Source organism: Procambarus clarkii, chromosome 18 (assembly GCF_040958095.1).
Source record: "Procambarus clarkii isolate CNS0578487 chromosome 18, FALCON_Pclarkii_2.0, whole genome shotgun sequence".
Classification (NCBI taxonomy): Eukaryota; Metazoa; Arthropoda; class Malacostraca; order Decapoda; family Cambaridae; genus Procambarus; species Procambarus clarkii.
The window spans coordinates 41,247,373-41,273,920 of record NC_091167.1 but is presented as its reverse complement, the minus strand read 5'-3'; the positions used below and the strand labels follow the sequence as shown (position 1 = coordinate 41,273,920).

At 39.6% G+C, this 26,548-nt stretch overlaps 1 protein-coding gene across 9 annotated transcripts in view; it reads left to right on the top strand.

The window, feature by feature from the left end:
• LOC123754631 (Chitin deacetylase-like 5) overlaps window positions 1-25,661 on the top strand; it is a 164,238-nt gene extending 138,577 nt beyond the window's left edge. For 3 of the 9 annotated variants that reach the window (XM_069326538.1, XM_069326537.1, XM_069326535.1), the window contains exons 8-21: window positions 451-563; window positions 1,442-1,532; window positions 3,307-3,534; window positions 5,494-5,688; window positions 6,352-6,984; window positions 8,429-8,521; window positions 9,298-9,384; window positions 15,477-15,583; window positions 20,050-20,275; window positions 21,233-21,362; window positions 22,244-22,406; window positions 22,934-23,078; window positions 24,153-24,351; window positions 25,023-25,661. In XM_069326538.1, the coding sequence (XP_069182639.1) occupies window positions 451-563; window positions 1,442-1,532; window positions 3,307-3,534; window positions 5,494-5,688; window positions 6,352-6,984; window positions 8,429-8,521; window positions 9,298-9,384; window positions 15,477-15,583; window positions 20,050-20,275; window positions 21,233-21,362; window positions 22,244-22,406; window positions 22,934-23,078; window positions 24,153-24,351; window positions 25,023-25,166 (2,554 nt within the window). In that variant the 3' untranslated portion in view covers window positions 25,167-25,661. Of the gene's footprint in view, window positions 1-450; window positions 564-1,441; window positions 1,533-3,306; window positions 3,535-5,493; window positions 5,689-6,351; window positions 6,985-8,428; window positions 8,522-9,297; window positions 9,385-15,476; window positions 15,584-19,332; window positions 19,559-20,049; window positions 20,276-21,232; window positions 21,363-22,243; window positions 22,407-22,933; window positions 23,079-24,152; window positions 24,352-25,022 lie in introns of all 9 variants that reach the window. The other 6 variants (XM_069326536.1, XM_069326542.1, XM_069326541.1 and 3 more) reach the window with 6 other exon arrangements.
• Window positions 25,662-26,548: the final 887 nt, after the last annotated feature.

Here is a 26,548-nt window from a genome sequence, read left to right as displayed (position 1 = left end):
GTACATGAAATAAGCTTTGTGGGTACGCCATCTCACTTGTGGAGCTTTTGTCAAGCTGAGAGTTGAGACAGATTATTATCACATATATGAAATAGATCGATGCACACCCACAGAGAAAGGCCTGGTAATGTATGACGTGCAGGGAGAGTAGAGCAGTTTAGTCCATGCAAGTACATAATCAACTAATTATTTTATCACTTGCAATGTTGACACTGTTCATTGCAGGAAGAGAGATGTATCTTAACACACATGTTTACGCAAAATTTCAACTCGAAGCATATATATGATGACTGAAGAAAGACAATGTTATAAGAGAAAGCCATAAACATAGCTGTTAATAGTTCAGTCTTAAAGTTATAATAATGACTTGAATATTATAGGTCCAATATATCATAGAATGGTCTGAGGTCACAGAAATCAATGCTTACTCACACCCTTCACTATCTACAGAGCCACCACCCAGGCCCCGGCCCCTCCAGCTCCCCAAGTAGACGAAACTCTCTACGCTGACCTCAACCTGACGGATCACGACTACCTGTACTACTACGACGACCTCCTGTACGGTGAGTTATCAGAACGGCACGAAATTTCCTCTGTAATCCGTGTCTACTCCTAATGTTATGAAGGCTTCCGCCGTCACGAGGAATGTCAATAACTACTGCTGTGAAGCTGACTCCTTGAGAACCGGTTAGTGCTCGATATCAGGAACCACGTCTTCTGTATTTACGTTAAAACCTGAATCACCTCTTGTACAGTTATTCACTACCTCAATAAATGGTTTGGTCTCCCTGTGTCAGCAACAGGAAGTACGGTAAGTTTCTCGAGTATCTATACATCTTAACATACAAGACATTGGAGAGTTTCTTCAAAATATGTTTCCTATGTATACTCAGTATACCAGTATACAACTGGTTCACCATTGATTTGGAAAGAGGTTCGTTGATTTATGGAACAGATTGTTTCATTCATCATACTCACAGGTTCAACTCCTGCCAGTGTATAATATACTCACAGGTTCAACTCCTGCCAGTGTATAATGTACTCACAGGTTCAACTCCTGCCAGTGTATAATGTACTCACAGGTTCAACTCCTGCCAGTGTATAATGTACTCACAGGTTCAACTCCTGCCAGTGTATAACGTACCCACAGGTTCAACTACTGCCAGTGTATAACGTACCCACAGGTTCAACTCCTGCCAGTGTATAATGTACTCACAGGTTCAACTACTGCCAGTGTATAACGTACCCACAGGTTCAACTCCTGCCAGTGTATAACGTACCCACAGGTTCAACTCCTGCCAGTGTATAACGTACCCACAGGTTCAAAAACTGCCAGTGTATAACGTACCCACAGGTTCAACTCCTGCCAGTGTATAACGTACCCACAGGTTCAACTACTGCCAGTGTATAATGTACTCACAGGATCAACTTCTACTTACAGACTACTATGAAACAGCGTCGCCAGCTCCGGCCGCTACTCAGGCCACCCGGGTGCCAGCACAGAGACAACAGGGCACACACACCCCACAAAGGTAACCACGAGGCTCTAGGTCTCTCGATATTCCCTCGTTACTAAGTATATTTTCATGTTACTGAGTACAAACAGCCTCAGTATGTTGCTTTATCCATCTGGTAACGTTTTCTTGCATCCTTTTTTTTTTCTTCAGCATATATATATGTATTGTGTTTTAAAATCTGGCTGAAAAAAGTTGTGATATATTTTTGTGTAAGCAATGAACACAGCAGATAAAAACGTCATTGAGCTCCGTTTATCGAAAGTTTCGAAAGTGACCGAGGAGGACATGCGGTACAAAATTTGTTTTTTATTTATATAAATATATGTAAAGAGAAAGAGAGTACAGACAACACTGCACAATTACGTGGTTGAAAATTGGAAAAACAAACCCACAATTCTGAAAGTAAATAGAGTACGTTTCGGTCCATCCCTGATCGTTATCAGGTCGACTTCATAAAGAGTCCAGGAGACGGACCGAAACGTCATCAATTCCATTTTTTTTTAAATATTGAGAATATTGACAATTTTTTCATTATTTTGTGAGTGGGTTGTCTAGAGAAAGAAAAAGAGAGTTTACAACATAAACGAGGACAGTTATCCAACACCTGCGTATCAATGTGTCCCTCTGGTGAAGGTCGTTCACCAGCCAGACACCAGAGGACACGACGCCCCATAAACACACCTGTGTCACGGCGCTGTTCCAGGATCATCCCGCCGTACATTTGTGTACACACAATTCTCTTTCTCTCTCCCCCTGGCTTCCCCTTACTCATTAGGGATTCTCTTCTGCCCGATCACTGTGGTTCGGTAGTTCCTACACAAGGCGTCGTTGGGGGGGGGTCCTGCGACAGTGGCCAACCCTCTACTTTCCAACAAAGAACTGGTTACTCTTTTTTTGCAATATTTACCTTTTCTCTTGGCGGTTAAGTGCTTAATTCTGATGAGAAATAAACAAGAAAGACGCATATAACAGAGCCATTACTTGACATGTTATTACTAGAAATAAATTTTTGAGTGTTTTCCAAATGCAGTTCTTTTGCAATTTTCAACATTTTGTGTTGCAAATATGTAAAAAAAACAATAATTAAGCATTATACATCTTCGTTGTGATGCTGATTCTAATTATAGTTTACGTAATGAAAAACATAAGCAGAGTTTTTCCGACTCATGATCTAGTTCCTGGTGTTTTTTTTGGACACTTTTGACCTTGTCACAAACGTGTTAACAAATAGTAAATGCAGCTTGTTCTCTGTGATATATCGTAGTTAATTCTTATTACGGCTTGTAAATCTCTGCTCCAATGGAATTACCCTGCGATTATAAAGGATACTTTGCCTTTTCAAGAAAACAATCAGACTCTGAATGCAATATTATTTGATCGCCACACGTAATGGGCTTTTTTCCCTCTAGCTTCTACTTTTGTAATTACTTTTTTAGATACGCACAGTAGCAATACTCTTTTGTAATGGCATTACTGGTGTTACCAGCTGCTCGGCCTTCACCACCTGTGCCAGTGTTACAAGATACCTCGCTCATACACAGTTGCTTCACCCCCCTGGAGCTTTTATATATATATATATATATATATATATATATATATATATATATATATATATATATATATATATATATATATATATATATATATATATATATATATCCTGAGGTTACAGCCTTGTTTTAAACCTTGCTGCTTTTTACAGACCTTATCTCGAGCTGTAATCACCTATACAAATTAAAAATCTAAAAGTTGTGTCTTGGTTTCCACCACCGACACTCTGAACTTGTAGAGGGTCAGGCGTAGCCACCAGGCACGTGGAGGTAGTGACCCGCACATCCCGTCCACCACCACCACCTCCACCTACCACCACCACTTCTACCACTACTAGTAGCACAACCACCACCACCACTACTACTACTACTACCACTCCCCGCCCCCGCACCACCACTACTACCACCACCACCACCACCACCCCAGCTCCCACGAGTGCCCCTAAGCTGAGGCCCATCCCTGTCAGGTATGCGCTGGTTAAAGAAAATTAAAGTTTTTTTTTTTTATTGTTTAGTCTGGCTTAGTAGAAGGCACTAACGTTTAGCTGCACGGACTTTCCTGAAGAAACGTCCAGCTTTGAAGTGCATAGTTTCAATAAGCTTGAAACTCAACTTACAATAACCAGCGCATTGACTATATAGATTATTAGCATTTCCATATAGCTGCCAGATCTGCCCTCGCATTCTTCCATTAGCAGAGTTTTTGGGGTCTTATTCTTCCATTGCTTATAGAGAGCCGCTTTAGTTTGCTCGAAATATGATCTAGAAACTTGGGCTGTTGGAATCTGGTGTAAGAATCTCACGGGTTCTTGTCATGTAACGCAAACCTGGTGCTTATATCTCCTCTCTACTATTACGCTTTCCTGAGAACTTTTCTAAGTTTTATCCCAAATGTTTTTTTTAACCATTACTATCAAGAATTTAAATACAACTGAAAAAATTAATGTATTTGACTTTCCGGCAATGAAGTATATAAATAGGCTGCCATCCTTGCATCCCAATCTTTTATTAGCTCCCTCTATCAGTTATTCCATCAGTTATTCCCTCACTCCTTCCCTCTCTCCTTCCCTCCCATCCTCCTGTACCTCTCTTGTGATCCCTCTTAGCTCTCTCCTCCCCTAAAAAAAAATTCCCTCCGGCATAAGCCTTATATAATCCGCTATATCTGTGTACATAAACTTTCTTAAATAATACTTCTCGGTTAATGCTTAAGTCTGTATATATATATAAATATATATTATGTAAATAATGTCTCCAGTATTGCGATGTATAAAGGCTTATTTACTTGTGTACATAAGAAGCATGAACATAGTAATGTAAATAGGTAATATGTGGGGGTTTTCCGTTAGAAACTTAAGTTAATGATAATAGTGTTGAATGATAAGGTAAATATATACCTGTGACGACCAAACATATATACCTAGATTTTAAGTGAGGTTCTTTTTTACCCATATTAATATAAATGATTCAGCTGTGAGTTGAATAATTCTATAATATGTGTGTGTGTGTGTGTGTGTGTGTGTGTGTGTGTGTGTGTGTGTGTGTGTGTGTGTGTGTGTGTGTGTGTGTGTGTATGTATGTGTGTGTGTGTGTATGTATGTGTGTGTGTGTGTGTGTGTGTGTGTGTGTGTGTGTGTGTGTGTGAGTGTGTGTGTGTGTGTGTGTGTGTGTGTGTGTGTGTGTGTGTGTGTGTTTTGTACTTAATAGCCAAAGTTTCCCAACAAATCAAATGTTTTAAATACAATTTTTTTAAAAGTTATCCCAAATGGAATGATAGAACTTTTCGTTACAGTTTCGTAATGACAAGTTCATTAGATAGTTTTAAATCGTGTTCAACCTTAGAAACCTGACCTAACCTAACCTGACCTAACCTAAATTTGCCGATTATTTCTCAGAACGGCCTAACAGCGCTAGAACTAGGATTATGTTGCAAATTTATGTAGACAATGTAATGTTATTATTAGACGTGAACTAATTTTGAAAGATATTTTTTTAAATATTAAAAAATCCCTCTGACAGTAAGAGAAGAGAGCTTCTCAGTTTTTTTGGTATATTTTAAGTTCAAGAAGATCAGATTTACGAGAGCTGGACGTAACTATTTTTACTGTCTCATTATGGTAGGTAAATAATCTCTCAGGCGGGATTATTTATGGTGAAGACTAAATGAATTATTGAGATAGATGCTAAGGAGCCCCTATTTCCTGTTATTAAAGTCGAATTTAAATACAGAATCAGATCAGAGGTGACAGCCATGGTAGCTAGGCTCCTGTAACACATCAAAAGACTTCATATTAGTTCCACTGAGAACAACTCTGACATTCCACACCATGGACTGATTCGGTGACTGTCACACTCAATCACAAAGTAGCATTGAACGAAGGGAAAAAGGAAGAAGCCATTTCAACAACGTTACTTCGAATTTCTAGAACTCGAGCGGAGCCTTCCTCTCCCTTCCCCAAGTCCTTCGTCCGTGGAGGTGCTTCCAGAGGAGAGGCCTCCTCTTCCCGTTCCTCTTCTTCTTCTCCCTCTTCCTCTCTCCGGGAAGCCACCACGTCCTCTAGGTCCTCCGCGTCACTAGATCTCCAAGAGCCGGCCTCTTCGTCATTCTTCTCTTCCGCAAGGTCTCTTGTTGGTCTCCTTGGTCAGGTCACTCTCTGGATGTGAACTGTGCTCTTGCTTGTCTTATCTCACTCACTTTTAGAAAGTCCACTCCTCCATTCAAGGCTTTCTTTCTGGGCATTTAAACTTTTTTTTGTAATAATTTTGTGTAATGAGTCCAGGAATGTTGTTTCCTACAATTCATATCTAAGAGAGTGTTGGCCTTCTTTTATCCCTATTTTGAGATTTTAATTAGCATTTGTGTTTCAAGTCAGGCTGGCCAGTTATCTCAATAGGTAGTTACCCGCATGCTGATGTGTGTGTGTTGAATTGTTGAGGAGTTGCAGGAGTCCCAGCCTGCAATTGCATGGCGACCCTCTCTTGTGAATTGGTTACTTATAAGCACGACAAAAAAGCGCAAGATTACCACTTAATACATAAATCTAATCTTCTAATAATTCCTAATGATTTTAATATATTTTCAAGCACGCTAATAATAATAAAAAAAAGAGTTTAGGCCTGAACTCAATTTGGCATGCTAAGTGCACGCTGTTTGATTTAATTATATGTTACTCATTCATTAACTGAATAGCGAATGAGAATTAAACATAAATCTTAAAATAACTCAGTTGTATAAGACAGACAGTGTAGGCAATAGAGTCCTGATGGTGATGTTGTTGTTACAGGAACGCTAAAACCCAGGCCTTCGAATTTTCCGACTTTGACTTTGATTCTGCAAGCCCCATCTCGTCCTTTTCCTTCTCCGGAGTTACTGATCTTGAACCAACTACTCCCGAGCCTGTCCGATTCCCACCCACCTTCCCACCTGCTCCCCTAAGACAGCATCAACAATCTCACAACAATGGTCGTGCTGGAGCAGGATTACAATCAGCCCAACGATCTCATTCCTCCTCATCCTCGCGTTCTCATTCCTCTGCATTTTCCCAATCCCAGACCTCTGCAGTTTCCCAATCCCAGCCCTCTGCCTTTTCCCAATCTCAGCCCTCTGCCATTCCCCAGGGTTCACTTTCTCCCCACTTTGCGAGAATCCCAGCTATTGGGAGTACCAAGAAGATTCAAACTCAGAGCCAAGAAGGCTCGTTCACCCAGTCAGCATCCCAGGCACTGAGAGCTCTGTCTAACATCGCCACTGACTTCCCCGAGACCTTCCCTGGCCTCCAAAATGAGACCCCTACAAGGGATTCTCCCTCACCCTCTCCTTCCCGTAACTCTAACGCCAGATCCTCCCAAATATCCCAAACCGTCCCAACCTCTTCTTCCAGTTCTGGTTCCTCTAGTTCAGCCAAGAGTCCCTCGAGGTACGTTATGAGTTAACTCTCTCTGATGCACTGGAAGTCAGTAATCCAGACGTCTGTGACTCCAAAGCATGGTGTTTGAAGTTTTCTAGTGCATGGCGTTTTTCTTCTGCGTTCCAGTCAAACGGCAGCGGGTTAATGCTTTTATAAAACTGCTGCATTGACGAAGTCTGCGTCTCTTCCATTATCTCCTAATGTTTCATTCTTATAACGCTTAATATACCTTTTTTATAAATTTATCAATAATGTCTTTGATAAACGAACTCTTCCACATTCAACTTCCTGTCTAAATTTTCTCTTATGTTTCATCTTTAACCTTCTTAATAAATTATATTCTTTTTTTGTAAGATGCTTCAGCATTTTCTTGACATTTATCCACATATCATCCAACTTTACAATTCTCACCACAAACGAAGGTAACAAAGACTCGTTTTAGTGACTATGTGACTCTCTTGTATGTCTTAATTAATTTTGTACTCATGACTCATTTCAGAGAAAAAAAAATGGACTTGACTCATTGAGACACTGAGTAAAATCTCATACATCATTCATACCGATCTGCTGGTTCCCTTTGACGGACACAAAACAGTCCTTGACAATGCTTGAAATTTTTTTTACTAAGCAAGATATTAGACGATATATGCTGTGTTAATTGTCTGTTAAGGTTTATTTATAAGCTCCTGCATGTTAACACCTTATTGTTAATCAGCCTTTGTTCAAGAAATATGGACATTAAATTTATTATGGGAGAATATTCTCAATAATATTTTTTTTTATATAAACAAATCGATATTTCTTCAACAGAGCAATTCATAATTCAGAATGCGTTTATAAGGAATCTATGGTGAACAGAACAAGGTGTGATTATATTCAAGATACATGTTATTGAAGTGGCAAATACCACACAACTGTTGTGTTATGAGCATGCTTTAGCGAGACTTTCTCAGATACAAATTTGCCATTATAACAAGGCATTCATGGTGATGGGAATACAGTGAGGAAGCTATTATCTCCTGCCATCTGTGGCACGGTTGAGCGTGAATGATACCTAATACTTTAACATTGTCTGTCCAACTTAACACCTGTTTAATTCTGGCTTAAAATGCAAGTTTCAAGGTTAATGGTTTTATATGGCAATTGTGACATTATCAGTTTGAATGAAATTATATTCTGTAATAACTTTGTTCTATATATGAGAATAGTTGTGTTTAGATACATCTGCATTACAGTTGTTTTAAATGACTTTAAATTACTTCATAGTGAACTATGAAGTTTTTATGAAAAACATATTCTGCAAACTATAAACAAATATATCATGATGTGATTTCTCTGTAGAATTCAGTGAACTGCTTTATGAACTTAATAATATTTTGCATATTAATTCTAAGTAAATACAAACTGAATCCCACCGGTGCCACCAATTTTAACAATACCATCATCTGAGCAGGTCCAATACGCGTCAGTCCAGCTCCAGTAGCCAACCTTCCAGGGAGTCCTCTAGTCCTTCCGTTGCTGCCGTTGACTCGTCTGTCCCCAAGAGGTCTGCTATATACTTTCTTTAAAGTGTATTTTGTATTATAATGCTATATATATATATATATATATATATATATATATATATATATATATATATATATATATATATATATAATGTACAGTATGTGTTGGGGGATTAGGCCTGCATATTTCATTTATCAGAATGTGGAAGTTTAACACTATTCCTAAAGTTTTCAAAAGACTGTTGTTTATATTCTTTGTCTTTAGACATTAACTCACAGCAATGTGTCCAGTGTGTAAAAAGCTTTGGTCAAGCTATAAGCCAGATAAAAAACTATTAAACTTTCTACAGGTACAACTAACAACATTGCATGATATTTTTTCTCTCCCCCCCAAAAATACTTTAGTATATTTTTTGTGTTTCCTGTATTAGCTATAATTTCATTTATGTATTAAACCCCCATTGTTCTAGAATAAATCCCGTTCTTGTTGAGGTGACCTTTAGTGCTTTCACCAAAAGTTCAGTTTCACTAAAAACCTCTGTAAACACCCTATTTGCCTAGCCCATGTGTAAAATCAACGAATAACCTTGCTACCTCTCTCTTTCAGTAAATTGATGTTTCCTTAATTGTTTAAGTTCCCTTTCTCTTCTCCTGAATGCTGTATAAATTATGTAAATTGCTTTACTCTGTATGATTTTCGACTTGCTATATAAAATTATAACGCTCAAAATCCCATGTACTCTGTCTCTGCCTCCGCCCATCTGACATCCCCAATCCCTGTTTGTGGTTTCTTCTGAGTACTGGCGTTTGGTTGCAGGAATAGGCGCCCCTCCTTGAAGCCTGTGTCAGTTATCGCTCCCTCAGCACCGATAAGCAAGGATATCTGGAGATACCCCCCAAGGAGGTAAAATTTGACTAATCCCGCCACCCCATGAACGAACACCGGTCTTTATGACGTTCCCTTACGCTACCATAGTTTTCACACACACCCTTTACATCCACTCTACTACCCTAGGCCTCACGACAGTCCCAGAGACTCGCATGGTTAATATTTCACCCCGTTACTAAAGATGTGAGGGTGTATCGTGTTGCTATAATGCATCTGGGTCGATACATTCTCTATTATTTAGGAGGGGGAACTATATATATATATATATATATATATATATATATATATATATATATATATATATATATATATATATATATATATATATATATTACCTGCGTTTCTTTGTGTATGTTGGTATAGACGTTGATACAGGTTGTGTTCACGTTGTGTTCGCGCTTTACACACAGACCACAACAGTAGTTCAGATTTACTGGGTCACACGGTGTCTTGTAACACTCGTTGTAACACATTGCAGAGAAGTTCTTGCTCACATACTACCGATAACAACTTAGAACTAGCATGTATTGTGTGTGTGTGTGGGAGGATAGCATGTTTTACTTGGACGTCAGCTATACACTGATATATACAAAAGTGCTCTTAAAAAGCTACATTATCATTATCGTCACACAATATTCCACCTAAACTACAAAGAACACTGTGACCAAACAGAAATATAATAGAACATGTTAAGATGATCAAGGTCAAACGTTAAGCCAACTACTGATCTATGCCAGGATACAACCCAAACAGTTGGCTAACTCCCAGATGACCGTTTACTTTTAGGTGAATCAGGTATAAGGAAAAGTGCTCGAACGACTCGTCATGTCCGGGAATCAAACCCAGCTGTAATCAGATGCGAGACGACTGAGCTTCGCACCAGAAATTTACACTTATACATACTCTTTACTCATGACTTGTTTACTAGGAAAAAAAATATAATTTGCCAGTGAATGAACTGGCATCAAAGATATTGGGTTACTTCACACACATTCTGCTACTGTAGGCTTACGTTAATAGTTTCTAACATTGCGATAGCAGTGAATGTTAATTTCTTATTGCGATAACAGTGAATTAAAACTTTCTATGAATGCCTGCTATTGAAATCTATACAACTGCTGAAATATTTAAACTAAATAATTTATGTGGTCCCAGTAAAAGCTTGATTTTTACTGCGATCTATCAGGCAGCTTGTTAATACGAGGTCAATAATAATAACAAAACATGCTCTCTATGTTGAAGAGAAAAACCCAAGTTATAATCATTTTTAATCAATTTGAAGTAATTTTAAAGAAATCTGTATTAACACTTAATAACCTTTTCAGTCAAAAATAACATATTTCAAGTTCTCCGCTGGAGATGAGGCAGCTTAAGAATTGACAAAGAAATTTGTAAAAAACTTAAAATTTACCACTTTATATAAATGTTTAGTTAAAACTCCATCTTAATAGAAGCTTATTATCAAGTACAAACAAGAAACGTCCTTGCTTTGTTATGAACACTAGGCACATTTGCTCTGTATTAAAATCATACTCTCACTGAGTTGTAAAAAAAAAATAAAAAAAAATGCTAAAAAAAAATTTGATAAAAATTTTTTTTATAAAAAAAAAATAAAAAAAAAACTGAGTTGTAAACATTACACACTTCGTACGCTGCAAACAACACACACATTCGATATGCTGTAAACATCACACACGTGAAACTCTGCGAACGTCACACACCTGAAACTCTACGAACATCACACACGTGAAACTCTACGAACGTCACACACGTGAAACTCTACGAACATCACACACGTGAAACTCTACGAACATCACACACGTGAAACTCTACGAACATCACACACGTGAAACTCTACGAACATCACACACGTGAAACTCTACGAACATCACACACGTGAAACTCTACGAACATCACACACGTGAAACTCTACGAACATCACACACGTGAAACTCTACGAACATCACACACTCGACAAGCTGTGAACATCTGACTCTCGGTACGCCTGCGCAAACACACACATCTTCACTACGCTGATAATATCAGACATTCTCACCAGAACCCCAAAACCTGACAGCAACGAAACCCTGAACACGTGTCAACCGAGGAGGCTAATGTTAACAGGTGATCATTCCTGGCGCCACCGTCCTATGTCATGGCGCCACCGTCCCATGTCAACACTGCAGAAGGTGCATGTCAGTGCGGTGGCGGGTGCATGGCAACATGGCAACTTTGTCAGTATTTGTGCTAACACTTAAGACATTGACGAACGGTGATACACGCATGACGGTATAATAATAATTACACTTTTGAGCCCCTTGATGCGAGACTAAATCATGGATTCTGCATATACGAATCCCTACGAAGGTTCGAACGACGACCACCAATGATTTAGACCCACCAACTGCAAATTCCTACTCATATCTGAAATGTGAAATGTATTATTTCCATTTACACTATTTGCTCAAAAATAATAGTTTTAACATATTTTTTAAATCAAGCATTAACAGATGATGAAGAGGTGAGTGCATGACAATGTACTTGTTCAAATATGGTTTAGTAAATTATTCAAAGGTTGGAATCAAGGGTTCGATTTATTCAAATTACCAAGTCGGGATACCCCCCCCCCCCCTTCCTCCTCACCACGACAGCCAATTTTGACTTTTATTCGACTCGAGACAGACGAATTATGGCTCATGTATTAGCTTAATTGTTTTGAGAGGCAGTTAGTTCGCTGCTTGTAGGAAAAGATCTGCATGATTAGTCATTAATAATGCAAAGTAGAACAGCTGACTGGTACTAGAATTGCTAATATATGTTTGTTCTTCTTGTCAAGAACTACAAGAACGAAGCTTGATAAGTAAGTGTCACTTTTGTGTCAATACGTCTAAACCATATTATAACCAATTACATCTATAATTAATCTCTTGCAATCACAGGCTCCAAGTTGCTGCTTTTATTACCAGAGAGAGTAAAGTGAAATATGCTATTGTAGAGTATATGCTTCTATATGGAAAACTTTAATGCTTTACAAGGACACACGCAATGTCCTTGTTCTGGCTCTGTTTATATTCTTTGTGTTAAAAGCTTCGCCAAATATTAATTTCATTTAAGCTTTTCTTGCCTATTCACCATAATTGTCCTTTTAATCATCAAAATGATTATTTGACAGTTTTCTCATTCCTGAAAACCTATCCTTATTTCATTGTATTTGCTTTATTTCTTTCTTGTAAACCTCAGTTTTAAATGCAACTATATCAAAATACTTTAATAAAAATATATATGATCTTGCTTGCCAAATTGTTAACATAAAACTTAATCCCACTGTCACTTAATTCTTATTGTAAATTTATCATATTACTATATTCTGTTTTTCCTCCAAGTTCTCTCTCTCTCTCTCTCTATCATATTTAAAATACCTTATTGTAAACTCCTACCTTGGTGATGTGAGAAGCGAGCATACAAACCTTAGTCACAAAGGAGTCTACAGATATATATATATATATATATATATATATATATATATATATATATATGGAGGTCACAGCTACAGTCACGAGTACAGCTACAGAGTAACAAGTACAGCTACAGAGTCATGAGTACAGCTACAGAGTAACAAGTACAGCTACAGAGTCACGAGTACAGCTACAGAGTCACAAGTACAGCTACAGAGTCATGAGTACAGCTACAGAGTAACGAGTACAGCTACAGAGTCACAAGTACAGCTACAGAGTCATGAGTACAGCTACAGAGAAACGAGTACAGCTACAGAGTCACGAGTACAGCTACAGAGTCACAAGTACAGCTACAGAGTCACGAGTACAGCTACAGAGTCACAAGTACAGCTACAGAGTCACAAGTACAGCTACAGAGTCACAAGTACAGCTACAGAGTCACGAGTACAGCTACAGAGTCACAAGTACAGCTACAGAGTCACAAGTACAGCTACAGAGTCACAAGTACAGCTACAGAGTCACAAGTACAGCTACAGAGTCACAAGTACAGCTACAGAGTCACAAGTACAGCTACAGAGTCATGAGTACAGCTACAGAGTAACAAGTACAGCTACTGAGTCACGAGTACAGCTACAGAGTCACAAGTACAGCTACAGAGTCATGAGTACAGCTACAGAGTAACGAGTACAGCTACAGAGTCACAAGTACAGCTACAGAGTCATGAGTACAGCTACAGAGTCACGAGTACAGCTACAGAGTCACAAGTACAGCTACAGAGTCACGAGTACAGCTACAGAGTCACAAGTACAGCTACAGAGTCACAAGTACAGCTACAGAGTCACAAGTACAGCTAGAGAGTCACGAGTACAGCTACAGAGTCACAAGTACAGCTACAGAGTCACGAGTACAGCTACAGAGTCACAAGTACAGCTACAGAGTCACAAGTACAGCTACAGAGTCACGAGTACAGCTACAGAGTCACAAGTACAGCTACAGAGTCACAAGTACAGCTACAGAGTCACGAGTACAGCTACAGAGTCACAAGTACAGCTACAGAGTCACAAGTACAGCTACAGAGTCACAAGTACAGCTACAGAGTCACAAGTACAGCTACAGAGTCACAAGTACAGCTACAGAGTCACAAGTACAGCTATAGAGTCACGAGTACAGCTACAGAGTCACAAGTACAGCTACAGAGTCACGAGTACAGCTACAGAGTCACAAGTACAGCTACAGAGTCACAAGTACTGCTACAGAGTCACGAGTACACCTACAGAGTCACAAGTACAGCTACAGAGTCACAAGTACAGCTACAGAGTCACGAGTACAGCTACAGAGTCACAAGTACAGCTACAGAGTCACGAGTACAGCTACAGAGTCACAAGGAAAGCTACAGAGATGAAACTACTGCAATTTAAATCACATCCAAAGCTTCAGAATCAAAGAAATTCTTTCGGAGCAAAATGTCTTGCTGTAGAAAGACGCGAAGCTGACGACTGACAGGTGGATCATGTTAATGGTTGCCGTAAACATCTACAGAGCTACAGGCAAAGTTACAGACTGATAAGAACCTCGTGTGACAATGGTCAGACTAGAACTCCTGGCGAATGTCCTCGCTACCAGGCGCCTTTGTCAGTTCCTCGCTCTAGCTTGTCTGGTGACCCTATAAACAAAGTTTGAAAGCGTTTTGTTAACGTTTTGTTTAAGCTGTTAAAACGTTTGTAACGTTCTTAAAAAAAGAGTAAAAACATACACTTGGGTTATGTTGTTTGATAGGATTTAAGCCTATTATTCACGATCACGAGAGCATGAAGAAACGGTGAAAAGGTCTGAATGGTTGGAAGGGAAAGTGTATGTGTATTTGAGTATATGTGTATCACGTGTGCTCCCTTGTGCGGAGCCTGTGTAGGCTACATTGTTTCATTTACAAATAGGAGTGTTAACAGGTGCACCCATTACACCTACTTTATAGATGGAAAGTGTGTGGTCGCTTCTCACAGTACAAACTTCCTAAATAACTTCCCAGTTGATTAATATTATCCAAAAAATCATGTATTAAGTACTATCTATAAGTTTTCTTATTAATGAGATGTAATCATATAATAATGACAATGATGATGATGATGAAAAGGATAATTATAATGATAATCATGATTGGACTAATAAAACATATGTATATTAATATTTATTGAATATATTTCCAGTGATTTTTTTTTACTTAGACATAAACTACAACAGTGTAACTAATAGTTATAATTTCATGTATAAGTCAAACTTTTTTTTTTTAGTTCAAAGAAGCTATCCAGGCTATCTTTTCTGCCATGTGAGTTTGAATCACATAGGGTTAAATATCTGTAATTTTTAGATACCTGCCTCTCTATATTTTCATATTTAATAGCTCTTCTACTGCAGAATAATGGGTTCATTTCTTGAATTTATCATTGATAATATATCTGACTCCCTCATGCACATAACTATCCCTCATTCTCTCCATCTTATTCAATGCTCAATTCCCTCTCATTCCCATCCTCACACATCATATCTAACATTAGTTTCCCCCATGTCAATTTCTCTGGCAATTCTAACACTTGTTATTCTCGCCTCTCCTTGACTGTTCTAACAAAGTGTTCTCGTCCCTCTTCTCACAACCAGACCAGCTCCTGTGGGCCCAACTCCTCCTGTCGACACCAAGGCCACCAAATGTGATCCCAAGCTGTGTCGACTTCCAGACTGCTATTGTGGTGGCAGGGAAATTCCTGGTGAGTGTGGGTGTGTGTGTGTGTGTGTATGTGTGTGTGTGTGTGTGTGTGTGTGTGTGTGTGTGTGTGTGTATGTGTGTGTGCATATATGCTTGAGTGTATGTAATTGAATGTGTAACAACACTAATTTTTTTAATTTATTAGTAATTTAATGAGATAATTTGATGTATATAGTAGACTACCTTTGCAGGGACTTCATATGCGAATGATGCATAAATTATTATTCATGTCTACCATCAACTTAATGGATATTGATCACATTTAATTTTCCATAATGCAAAATACTTAGATGAGTTTATTGTTTTATAATTTTTAGAACTAGATCATGTATTATTTACCAAATCTATTTTTGTATTTGCTATAAAGTTTATTTAAGAAAGTAAGTTAAGAATAATTCTGTGTAAATGCTGCAAGAATAAGGACCTAGAAGTTGCATGAGCATATCATTTAAGTTTCTCTCTTGATTATTTTATTTTGGACTGACTCGTCCAGAGGTTGATCAAATCTTTAAAAAAAAAATTCACTTGCAGTTGAGTGATTTCATTTTCATTTTTTGGATACGCTAATTATATTCACTTTGCATCCATCAGCATAAAGGCACTTTAATGCCTTCCATTATGTTATTTAATTATTAACTGTTTGTGTTCAAGTTTTAGAAAACCTTGATAATATTATTATATTATATAATATATTATATAATATAATTATATATATATATATATATATATATATATATATATATATATATATATATATATATATATATATATATATATATATTATCATTAGCAAATTTAGTTATTTAGTTTAATTTTAAAATATCATTTAGCTTTACATATACTATAGAGTATATATTTTTTACGAAGGCCCCGTGAGTATATGATACTAGAAATGGGAAGCATGTGCCAAGAAAGTAGTAACTATTGAAGGCAATAGTATCAGTAGAGAAATAGTGATAGTCTGCACGGCCTGTATGTTGACACTTGCACCCTATTATGAGTCTGAAGTAGATAGACGTAGTGTGTCTGTGTGCAGCAGCTGTAGTGTAGTGTGTAGCGTGGTGGTCACACCCCCAGCTCCTCCCTCACTAAACTGATGAACTAAATTGCCTGAACCTGACCTGACCGAGGACCCGCTAATAGAAATCGGGGGGACATCCAGTCAGTTTTGCGTGCCGCTGTGATTTTCAGTGGATCAGTTTTTGGCCGTAGACGATTTATATGTCAAAATGTGATGTAGCGTCGGAGAGGCCGCGCTCTCGAGCGGTCGTGAAGAACACTCTTGTGGTGTGTGTAGGGATTAATGGAACCAGGTGAAGGGTTGTGTTGGCAGGTGGGATTTGTCTAAGAGTCTTGTGGATTCCAAAAAAATTTGTGAAATTCCTAAGATATTACTTCGATTACTATCAATGTTAATACATTATATGTAGCGTTAATGCAAATTTGGAATTTGTGTTGATTATTTGATAGGCAGCAGATTATCATGGATTTTAGTAGATTATCTGAAGTTGTATTTACTTATCTGCAAATGCAATGTTTGGTTGCAAATCAAATTGATTATCTGAGAACTTAATAGATTATTAGCAGACTACCCAAATGTTAAGATATATGAATTTTAGTAAATAGTTGTGCTTGTATATGGTATACGAAGTTAGATACCGTCATGCACTATTTTTAGAACATCAATGTGAAAGCATTACAGCCATGTCGAGGACTCAACTTGCTCGCCTCTGGAGCCCAACGACGCAAGTTCGGTCCGACTCCATTACCTTAATAATTGTCAGATACATCACAGTATTGAGGTTTCAGTGTGCTGATTGGAACAGCAATATGTAAAGATGTTTTTATATTTAGAGGATTTGCAGTGATGGAAAATTACATATAAACATCAACGTTCATATTTTTTTTACATACAGCTATTGATGTGAAGTTTGTGTATAGAGTAATGTGGTCTGTTGTGTGTCTTGGTGAGCTAGAGTGACATTTAGAATTTGTCACTCAAGCTGCACAGCATGTGAAGTGCACTAGACCATTGAGGTTACACATGTGTAGTGATCTAGACCATTGCAGCTACATATGTGTAGTGATCTAGACCACTGCAGCTACACATGTGTAGTGATCTAGACCATTGCAGCTACACATGTGTAGTGATCCAGACCACTGCGGCTACACATGTGTAGTGTTCCAGACCACTGCAGCTACACATGTGTCGGCTTCAGACCACTGCAGCTGCACAACACGTGTAGTGTTCCAGACCACTGGTTCCTCAGCTGTATCCAGCAACACAACATGTATTAGTGCTTCAGATCGCTCGAGTCCCGTCACTAAACTAGCCTTAAGTCTATCAGTTGTTTGACTGTCTGTGTTTGTCTGTGAGTTTAAGCGTTTGTGAACGTTCAATTGTTTACTCGTTTCGTTTCTTCAAGATCTGTCCTATAAACAAAACTGGAAAACATATCTAACACACGAGGACAAAAAAAATCATAATTTTTCAAAAGACATCCAAAATGCAGCAAACAAAATTCAGCTGGTAAACAGTATAAACACTGGTGGCCTGCATGCCTTGTCTGCTTATTACCATGTAGTGACACTGTTTTCATTGCAACAATTCATTGAAGATGATCTACGTCTCACAAGTACCACATAAGTAACTTATAGACAACAACATTCCGAATGTTATTTACTCAAAACGTTCCCAAATTAAAGTTAATACATTAGGATCAATATCATAACACACGATATATTGTCCTTGGGAGCTAATGAAGGGGGGATATGAGCTCCTGTGTATCTGATTAGAAGTCCAGAGTTGGCACTCCCACGGAGCCTGTGACATTCACTCTCCTGCCTGGCACTGTCAGGCCTCCTGACCTTCCCTGCTTAAGAAACAGGGAAGAATGTATAAGAAACATTAAACATTTAATTAATGTTATTCATGTTAATTATTCCAAATTTAATATTATGTATATATATATATATATATATATATATATATATATATATATATATATATATATATATATATATATATATATATATACATATATATATATGTATATATATATATATATATATATATATATATATATATATATATATATATATATATACACAAACATGCTGTTACGGTATCTTAAACAGTATTTAGAGTGCATGCACGCTGACACACGCACACAAACGCCCGCACACACACACACACACACACACACACACACACACACACATGAGAGCCTTTCACTCACATTGGTCTGTATACTAACGTAGCGCTCGTACACCTCACCCTGCACTCAACTGACACACACTCACCCTCACACTTATCTCAGCTCTTACACTCCATCATCCTAAAAACAGTAGGAAAGACTTGTACTCATTGTTCTATGTTAACTTCAAATGTACTCTTTAAGCTAGGGCGAGGACAACTTCCTCCGCAGCAAACAGTGTACTTCTCATCATACATTTTACACATTTATTTGGCTGTTTTACACAAATTTCAACATACTGTGCATGTCTAACCAGATTTTCTACACAGTTTTATATAGGAAGATAAGTGAAAAACTAATTCAGCATGGTACACGGCATGGCGCGCGCGCGCATACACACACACACACACACACACACACACACACACACACACACACACACACACACACACACACACACACACACACACACACACACACACAGCCCCGGCCCCTGTGAACATGGGCTATGTGCCAGTGATGTTAACCAAGTCACCCCTGACCTCTGCAACAGGTGGCTATGACCCCGTGGAGGTTCCTCAGATTGTCCTTCTGACCTTTGACGACGCTATCAACGACCTTAACAATGGTCTCTATCGAGACCTGTTTGAGGTCGGCAGGAAAAATCCGAACGGCTGTCCAATTGTGTCAACAATGTATGTTAGCCATGAGTGGACAGACTACTCCCAGGTCCAGGACCTGTATGCTGAGGGCCATGAGATTGCCTCTCATTCCGTCTCGTAAGTATTACATAAGCCAATGGTACATTGACTCAACTGTGCTGTACACTGCTTGCCAGCTTGCTTCGTGTCTGCATGTTGCTCGTCCCCGTTGACTCACATTGTACATATATATCTCACACAATTATCAGTTTGTGCTATGTTTCCTCTCATTATTGTACATAAAACTGTCGTCTACTATATGTACCCGCATGTTTTTTTTTGTCTTTTTTACATCATTGTACATAAAGTTTTCATCCTCTACGTTTCCTGGCATGTCCCTCCACACTTTTCATTGTATATACCACCACCACCATCTACTGCTTGTTCTGGATGTGTATGTAAGTTTCCCTCTTTTTAGCTCTTCACAACGTTTTCTTTCAGTTTCTGCAACCATCGTTTTTTCTCACCGGTCTACTTGTATGGGTAACTATGATATTCTTTTTCTCTAGGTAATCTACGATTCTTCCTCTCTGTACCTCTATTATTCTTGCCTCCCCCTTCCGTCTCAGCCGGTTTCCAACCAGCCGAGACTCCCCAGATCGTTCTGCTGACCTTTGATGACTCAGTGAACGACCTCAATAAGGAGCTGTACATAGATCTCTTCGAAAAGGGGCGCGTAAATCCCAACGGCTGTCCCATCGTCTCGACCATGTATGTGTCCCACGAATGGACCGATTATTCCCAGGTTCAGAACCTATACGCTGACGGTCACGAGATAGCATCCCACAGCATTCAGTAAGTTGCCAGGGCCGTGGCCACACGGGGCTCCGGACGCCGCCTCAGCAGCGGGGAGGAATCTGCATCACATTGCCTTCCTGCATGTTGCTTGCCTGTATGTTACAGTCTTCCCAGAGCAGGTCACGGGGGAATGACGATGCATTTGTGGCCTCTGTGATGCAAATTACTCTCCAGATGGCACTTTTTTATGCTTTTTTTGTTGTATTTCTAAATGCACTTCTATGCTACTGAATTTATATTACGGTAAAATATAAAAAAAAAAATTTAACCAGTATCTCTGGTGAGATCAAGTTTTCCTGCCTTAAAATCTGCTTTGCTTGTATATAAGCAAATTAAATTATATGTATTATACTGTAAATATTTATCATCACCTAAGGTTCCTTTACTTTCTTACTCTACTTAAGGTGGTCAATGATAGCATGCTTCAATATTTTTGCTTCCTTTGATACAATCACGATGAAGGAACTGGACCATTCTTTGATGGTAGCGTGTTGCTCACAGGACTCGACTTCTAACTGACAGCTCCTGTGAACAAACGCTATTCACAGGAAGGTTCTTGTTCCCTGTCGATGACTCTTCTCCCTTTCGTTATACTAAACTCTTCTAAACCATATTATGCATCACTTTTTTCACCACTTAACGTGTTTAAATATGTATTCATCCCCCCTGCTTTCCCAGTCAGTTTATTTGTCCGTGAATTATTAATGTGAGAAATGTAGGATAATGAATTACGATAACAGTTACTTTTCATAGGAATTAAGTCAAGTTACAGGAGCCTCTCTCCAGCCTCTTTTATAGGAGCCACTCATCACCAAACTTCCCCAAATCCACCTTTGCAACCCATCTTCACCACCCACCATCACCACCCACTCATACCATCTTTCCCCCACTACCAAAGTCACCCAATCCCCATACAACCCTCGTCTCACTTTCCTATCCCCACGCACCCTTCAGACACAGCTTTGGGGAACAGTTCTCTACGAAGAAATGGGCTAAGGAGATAGCAGGACAGAGGGAGATCCTCTCAGCCTACGGAGGCGTCAAGATGGAGGATGTGAGGGGCATGCGAGCACCCTTCCTAGCTGTGAGTTCACCTTCCAGTTCAATTGTTGTTTCCTTTCTAGAATTGAAATTACATTCAGACATTCACGATGATTTAATTTCTTACGCTTCATTCCACGTCACGTGTTGACTTCATGTTATACTATGACATTCTTTGACACGTGTTGACTTTTGTTATACTTTGAATATATACTCTATATGCCAGAATATAACATAAGATATATATATGTCCCTTCACTAAGATATTTTGAGAGAAAACAAATAATATATGTATTCATACATTTATTGCAAGTAATTTTCTAATTTGTTTTGTGTGTGGGGGAAACATATGCTTATATGCATGCATATATAATATTGCCTTGATGGAGGGTCAGAAAAGAGGCCTCGTATCCGCCAACAAATCCGGTATTTATTTTTTGCAAAGTGAAAAGCAGGAAAAATTATAAATGTGTCTCCTGCTCACACCATGAAGCACAACACGGCATAAGGGATACGATCATCTGTAAACAGACTTACAGGATAAAGATGGGAGGAGGGGAGGACACAACGCATTAAGTCATATAGGCAGTTACTTTGCGATGATTTCGGGGCTGAACGTCCCCGCGGCGCGGTCTCTGACCCGGCCTTTCTGGGGGACCGGGCCGTCCATCACACGTACACGACCCGTCCACCACACCTGCACGACCCGTCCACCACACCTGCACGACCCGTCCATCACACCTGCACGACCCGTCCATCACACCTGCACGACCCGTCCATCACACCTACACGACCCGTCCACCACACCTACACGCCCCGTCCACCACACCTACACGCCCCGTCCACCACACCTACACGCCCCGTCCACCACACCTACACGACCCGTCCACCACACCTACACGACTAACGCCCCGTGTACCACAGGTGGGCGGCAACAAGATGTACAGGATGCTGTGGCAGGAGAACTTCACCTACGACTCCTCGATGCCGGTCTACGAGAACACTCCCCCCAGCTGGCCCTACACCCTGGACTACAGGATCTTCCACGACTGCATGATCCCGCCCTGCCCGACCAACTCCTTCCCTGGTGAGTGTGTTCCTACGTCACCTACCGTGGGAGGGTGGACAGAGAGTTATACAACTATTTTTAAACTCTTCCTTGTATGTCACTACCCCTCTCCCTCGTATCCCTGCCCGCCCCTCTGCCGCAGGTGTAATACCTTGATTTCAGTGTGTCGCCATTTAAGCAGGTCTCGGTACTACAGGTGAGATCATTCTCGATTCACAATCGGGAATCCCAGGTTCTAAACCTTGGATGGGACTAAAATGGTTGGGCATCTTTCCTTTCACCTTATGCCGCTGTTCACCAAGCAGTAGATAAGTACCCGGGAGTTAGTCAGCTGTTACCGGGTTGCATCCTAGGAAGGGTCAGTAGTTCACCCTATTACGGGGAACTTAGATATAAATCTAATGTATATATTTATATATACAGGCTGCCTGTTCCTCGACGATGAATTATTAAATGCCTCTATTACCTTTCTCTTAAATACACACAATTTCCCATTCAATAGTATCTGTGATGCCTGTGTCATAACACGCCTCCTGGGCCCGCAGGACTGTGGCAAGTGCCCATGGTGATGTGGGTCGATCTGAACGGTGGAAGATGCTCCATGGGAGATGCCTGCACCACGCCCCCGGATGCTGAGGGAGTCTACAAGATGCTTATCAAAAACTTCGAGAGACACTACACCAGCAACAGGTATGGAATCAGCACAACGACAGGTATGGGAATAGCACACCAGTAGGTGTGGAAGCAGCAACAGCGAACAAGGGAAGAAACAGCAGCAAACAGGTAAGGCAGTACCACAGCAACATGTGGTATGGAACAAGGACACGAACAACTCATCCTGTTGGTAAGAAAATATTTTCTGTAACACTGTGAACGTTCGTGCAAATATTGACGTGATGGACAAACAGCAAGAAAAACTCGACACTATTCATTTAAATACAATCAGAAAAAAACTAAAAAAAAACTTACATATTCCAAGGCCTAGTTTAGCACACATATATATATATATATACTATATTAGGCCTCAGATAACATGTATTAGAACTAGGATAGTTAAGTTAGTTTAAGTTTCATTACTAAACATAAATACAAAATTTTTTTTTCAGTTTGTCAAAATTCAATAATGCAAAAATTCTAGTTTCTATTGGCCCGTCACATCCTTATTTGTAACATCGTCCATATTGTTACTATAATTTTATTTTTGGATGATGGGCTAGAGAGTCGCACTTACAAGTATGGAAGCAGCAGCAATGTATGTAGAAGCAGTAACAAGCAGTCTGTGCCTCATAGAAGCAGCAAAACGGAAGAAAAAAAATCCCTCAATATATATTTGTCCTTACCATCAAAAACTAAATTCTTTTAGTTAATATAATAACAATTAATATAAATCTCTTACCACGTAACTATAACTCTTCTCACCTCTTCCGTCACCACCCATCGTCTCACTTGTTACCTTCCCTCCCTCATGCCTACCCTCACCACCTCATGAACCTCATGATTCAGTCATCAGCAACTACTCACACACCTCATGTGTTATGGCGTGGTGTTCCCACCACACACAAGGTACCAGGGATGGCAGATGCAGCACCTTGTGTGTGCTCGCCCGACTCCCCACCCCCGCTGTCATTGCCAGAAACACCGTGCAGCTTGTGCCTTAACATGAATAAAAATCACCAAAATCTATACTAACACAATCCACTGTACCTTCTTGTATATATATACATCTGAAGATTGTAAGCACGTCTATTGTTTCCCCTCCGACAGAGCGCCCTTCGGCCTGTTCTACCACGCTGCCTGGTTCACCACGCCGCACCACAAGGAGGGCTTCATCGCCTTCCTCGACACCATTACAGCCATGGATGACGTGTGGCTCACCACCAACTGGCAGCTGATCCAGTGGATGAGGGATCCAACCCCACTCAGCAGGATCAAGAACTTTGCCCCCTTCAGCTGCAACTACTCAGTACGTGGTGGATAGCGAGCTGGTCCTGCCCTCTCCCTATTTCTTTTCCTAGACTTGTGTACCAGGTCTTGGAAAAGGTCACTTCGCAGGTGTATGTTTCCTAGACCAGGGAAGAGTACCCTGGCTATGCAGGGTACACTTCCTTGCCTGATAGTATTCCTCCTGTTTCTTCTGTCCGTCTTCTGCTGCAGTCTATGTAGTTATGGCTGTGTTTTGATGAAGGCCGCTAGTAGCCTGTCTAAGTGCGTCTGAGTTCACTTTGGATTATAGAAGCACATTCCTGTAGTTTTTTTTAATTTATATGTTTATTTTTTTTAATTTATCTATTTATTATTATAATTTGATGTTCCTGTTGATGTGGCTAGCTCCTCACCACCACTCATCATAATCCCTCACCATAGCATTCACTCACCACCACCACCACCATCCCTCACCAACAATCACAATCATCCTTACCAGCATATCCACAAATGACCACAATTCTCCACAACGCTCACCAAAAAACACTATACCATTACTCACTACAATCACTCGCCAGAACTCACCCACCACTTACCACCCCTCCAACCCCTCTCCAAAACTCGCAACCCACAACCCACAACCCCCAACGCCTCACCACAACTCGCAACAATCCCTTGCAACAATCATTCACCTTCTCCGTCCCCCCACAGGACCGACCCAAGTGCACCAGCAAGAAAGTCTGCAATGTATGGCACAAAGGAGGCGTGAGATACATGAGAACTTGTCAGGTATGCCCTGAGACGTACCCTTGGACGGGCAACACCGGGGTCGACAGCCCCCTCAACGAGCCCTGAACACCTCTCCCCCGCCCCTCACCCCCCTTCAATTCTCCCCACCTCGCATCCTCCCACATCACCCTCCCCGAAATATAATCTGAAACTCACGTTGCTTTCCCTTACCGCTGCGATCCTGTGATGTCCCTCTCCCACGGTGATGCTGTGATGTCTCCCCTCCCACGGTGATGCTGTGATGTCCCCCTCCCACTGGGATGCTGTGATGATGGCCACGTAGCAAGGATGCGAGACGTGGGGAGATATTTACTGTGATCTCTCAATCACCGTCATGTGGCTTCTCGCGTTGGGAAGGAAAAAATAATTATCGTTAATTTCTATTTATAGTTTTAAACTAAATTGAATTGTGTGTGTTTTTTGCCCGTATTTGTAAAATGCTGCACTTGATATCTTTGACAAAATCAACTTGATTCGAAGTTTATTAAAGAAAATGTTAACTGCTAAGCAAAATGTTAACAAATGTTCAATAAATCGCATACATAAACAAATGTCATAAGTTATGATGGTATTTATGAAATGACAAGTAAATGAAACTAGCGATCACCATATTACCAATCTGTCAGAGTTAACACTGTTGGTGATGTTCAACAGCGGCTCACTTGGTGAGAATTTAGTCTTGTGATAGCGACTAGATCATCTGGGTGTTGAGGAGGGAGTTGATCCGAGGCCGTAAGGGGTATAATCCTCACCTAATGCCAACAATTTTGCCTATTTGGCTTAACTCTGTCTTCCACACCAGTCCTACTGCCTCTCTGAAGAGAGAGATAACGTAAAAACATCACCTTGCAACATTACTGATAATCTAGACGATAACGGGTGTTGGTAACATTGCAGGTATTGCAGAGTAGCAGATGTAGATTAATAACTACGGATTTCAGTTTCAGAACCAATTATGTGCTCTGTAATCTTTCTCACCACCGTCCGTGGGATGGGTATGCGGTGCATAATAAAGGATTAAAGTAAAAAATAACTGATATTGATATATATATATATATATATATATATATATATATATATATATATATATATATATATATATATATATATATATATATATATACATACATATATATATATATATATATATATATATATATATATATATATATATTATATATATATATATATATATATATATAATGAATTACAATAAAAATTGAGGTTGCAGGTTGAATCCAAGTACACCAAAAAAAAGCTACATTTTTAAATACTCATTAACCTGTAATCGATAGCAGAGGAAAGCCAAAAGATAACCAACTCGTTCGTAAAATACCAAGATATTAGGCTCAAGAATGGAAACTTTCCTTGCCTTATACTGATAGTATTGATATGGGTCACCCCAGTCAGAATCAGGGAGCCTTGTACAGTATGAGTGATATACAAAT